This window comes from Malurus melanocephalus, unplaced genomic scaffold, assembly GCF_030028575.1.
Source record: "Malurus melanocephalus ecotype Western Australia unplaced genomic scaffold, MMel_1.1 scaffold_1970, whole genome shotgun sequence".
NCBI classification, from domain to species: Eukaryota; Metazoa; Chordata; class Aves; order Passeriformes; family Maluridae; genus Malurus; species Malurus melanocephalus.
Window position 1 is genome coordinate 11,466 of NW_026625202.1, and position 2,947 is coordinate 14,412.

The 2,947-nt window shown below is 64.4% G+C and overlaps 1 protein-coding gene across 1 annotated transcript in view; it reads left to right on the top strand.

Moving 5' to 3' along the window:
* Positions 1–2,681, top strand: part of LOC130587484 (neuroblast differentiation-associated protein AHNAK-like) — a 14,140-nt gene extending 11,459 nt beyond the window's left edge. Inside the window, exon 4 of the mRNA XM_057388463.1 lies at positions 7–2,681. Coding sequence (XP_057244446.1) covers positions 7–2,642 — 2,636 coding nt within the window. The 3' untranslated portion in view covers positions 2,643–2,681. The remainder of the gene's footprint in view (positions 1–6) is intronic.
* Positions 2,682–2,947: the final 266 nt, after the last annotated feature.

Here is a 2,947-nt window from a genome sequence, read left to right on the forward strand (position 1 = left end):
TGAAAGGCCCCAAAATGGAGGTGAAAGGCCCCAAAATGGAGGTGGAGGCCCCGGCGGTCGATGTCGATGGTTTGGAGGGGAAGGTGAAAATGCCCAAAATGAAAATTCCCAAATTCGGCTTCAAAGGCGACGGCCCCGAGGTGGACGCGGATCTGCCCAAAGTTGAGCTGGGCCTAAGCGGCCCCAAAGCCGAGCTCAGCACGGAGGGGCCCAAAGTGAAAATGCCCGAAATGCACGTGAACCTCCCCAAAATCTCCATGCCCGAGATCGATTTGAGCCTGAAAGGACACAAAACCAAGGGCGGCTTCGAAGTGACCGCCCCCAAGGCCGAGGGTCAGCTCAGAGGGCCCGGGGTGGACATCAAAGGCCCCGAATTTGGGCTGAAAAGCCCTGAATTTGGGCTGAAAGGCCCCGAATTCGGGCTGAAAGGCCCCGAATTTGGGCTGAAAGGCCCCGAAGTGGACGTGGAGGGTCCGGAGCTGAGCGTGGACGGCGCCGAGGTCAAAACACCCAAATTCAAAAAACCCAAATTCGGGTTCGGGATGAGGAGCCCCAAGGCCGAGGTTGAGCTGCCCGAGGCCGAAGTGACCGCTGAGTGCCCCGAGCTCAGTGTGACCACCAAGGGCAAAAAAAGCAAATTCAAAATGCCCAAAATCCACATGAGCGGCCCCAAAGTGAAGGGCAAGAAGGGMGCGTTCGAGGTGGCCGCGGCCGGAGCCGAGGTGGACGCCGAGCTGGCGGTCAGCGGCCCCGAGGTGGCCGCCAAATCGCCCAAGGGCCGCAAGGCCATGTTCGGGAAAATCTCCTTCCCCGACGTGGAATTCGACCTGAAATCGCACAGATCCCGCGGGGACGGCCCCAAGGCCGAGGGAGAGATGGACGTGKCCATCCCAACGGTCAGCGGCGACCTCAAGGGCCCGAGCGTCGGCGTGGGCGTGGACGGGCCGGACGTCAGCGTCAAGAGCCCCAAATTCCACCTGTCCGGGGACCCCAAATTCGGGGTGGAGGTGACCGTCCCCACGCCGGACATGGGGAAAGGACCAAACGGCGAATTCGGCGTGGCCGGAGCGCGAGTGGACGGTCCGGAGGGGAAGGTGGGGTGGCCMAAGGGGGGGCTGGGGGTGGACGTGAAGCTCCAAGGGCCCCAAATGTCCGGCGCCGGCCTCGAGGGGAGCCTGAAAGGACCAAAATTCSAGGGAGATTTGGACATTTCGGGCTCGGCCCAAGGGCCAGGGGTCACTCTGGACGGGTCACTCGGGGGCGTGGAGGTCAAGGGGGGCTCCGTCCACTCCCCGGGGGCCTCTCTGGACATCAAAGGGCCCTCTCTGGACGTGTCCGGAGCGGCTTCGGCCGCGGAGCTGAAAGGACCAAAGCTGAGCGGMGATTTGAGTGTCCACTCCCCAAAAACGGCCGCGGACGGCGCCGGCCTGGAGGTCCTGGGGGGCACCATCAAACTGCCCTCGCTCAAACTGCCCCAGTTCGGAGTGTCCGGCCCCGCTCCGGACAGCGGTGACACCGCAGCGGTCACTCTGCACGGGCCGGACCTTGACCTGAGGCTGAAAGGACCAAAGGTGGGCGTGGCTGAGGGGTCAAAGGTCAGCGGTGGCGGTGGTGTTGGTGTCCAGATGGACGCTCCGGCCATGGCAATGTCCAGTTCCGGGCTCAATGTCACCATGAAGGGGCCATCGGTCAGCGGTGGCGGTGTTGGTGGTGTTGGTGTCCAGATGGACGCTCCGGTGGCCGCAGTGTCCGGTTCCGGGCTCAATGTCACCATGAAGGGTCCATCGGTCAGCGGTGGCGGTGTTGGTGTCCAGATGGACGCTCCGGCCATGGCAGTGTCCAGTTCAGGGCTCAATGTCACCGTGAAGGGGCCATCGGTCAGCGGTGGCGGTGTTGGTGTCCAGATGGACACTCCGGCCAGGGCAATGTCCAGTTCCGGGCTCAATGTCACCATGAAGGGTCCATCGGTCAGCGGTGGCGGTGTTGGTGTCCAGATGGACGCTCCGGCCATGGCAGTGTCCGGTGACACGAATGTCACCGTGAAGGGTCCATCGGTCAGCGCCGGCCCCGTCCACCCCTCCGGCCAGGTCAAGGTGTCCTTCCCCAAGCTGAGGATGCCCAAATTCGCCTTTTCCGAGTCCGAGCCCCGCGGCCGCGAGCTCGGGGTGGACGTGGAGTTCCCCGCGGCCGAGCCGGACGAGGCCGAAGCGCGGCTCAAGCGCTCCAAGCTCAAAATGCCCAAACTGACCCTGTCCAAGCAGCGGGGGAGGGGCGCGGGGTCGCCGTCCGGCTCCAAGGGCAGCCTGGGCTCGGCCGAGGGCGAGCCGGACGCCGAAGTGACCGCGGCCAAAGGCAAATTCTCGCTGTTCCGGGGCAAAAAGCCGCGGCCGCGCTCGTCSTCCTTCGGCGATGACCACGCGGCCGAGCCGGACATCGGCGCCGTCCGGCAGCCCAAGGGCAAATTCGGGACCTTCGGGGGCGTGGGCTCCAAGGCCAAGGGCTGCTMCGAGGTGTCCGGCCAGGAGGACGCGGGACGGACGTTGGGGACGCGGCTGTCCCCGTCCTCAGCGGCCGAGGGGGCTGCGGCCAGCGCCGGACACGCGCGAGTGGCCACAGGGGAGGTGGCCAAAGGCAAAGAGTGACCGGTGCAGTGGGGGGAGGGGTGGCCAAAGAGTGACCGATGGGTGGGGGAGGGGTGGCCAAAGAGTGACCGCTGAGGGGGGGAGGGGCTGGACTGGGGACCCCCCGTGTACAGAGGGGGGAGGGGCGGGGTCCCCGTGGCCATTTTGGGGTCCCCATTCCCAAATTTTGGAATCCCCACCCCCGAATTTTGGGTTCCTCCCCAAATTTTTGGGTTCCACACTCCCGAATTTTGGGTTTCCCTCTGAATTTTTGGGTTCCTCACCCAAATTTTTGGGTTTCCCTCTCAATTTTGGGTTCCACAATC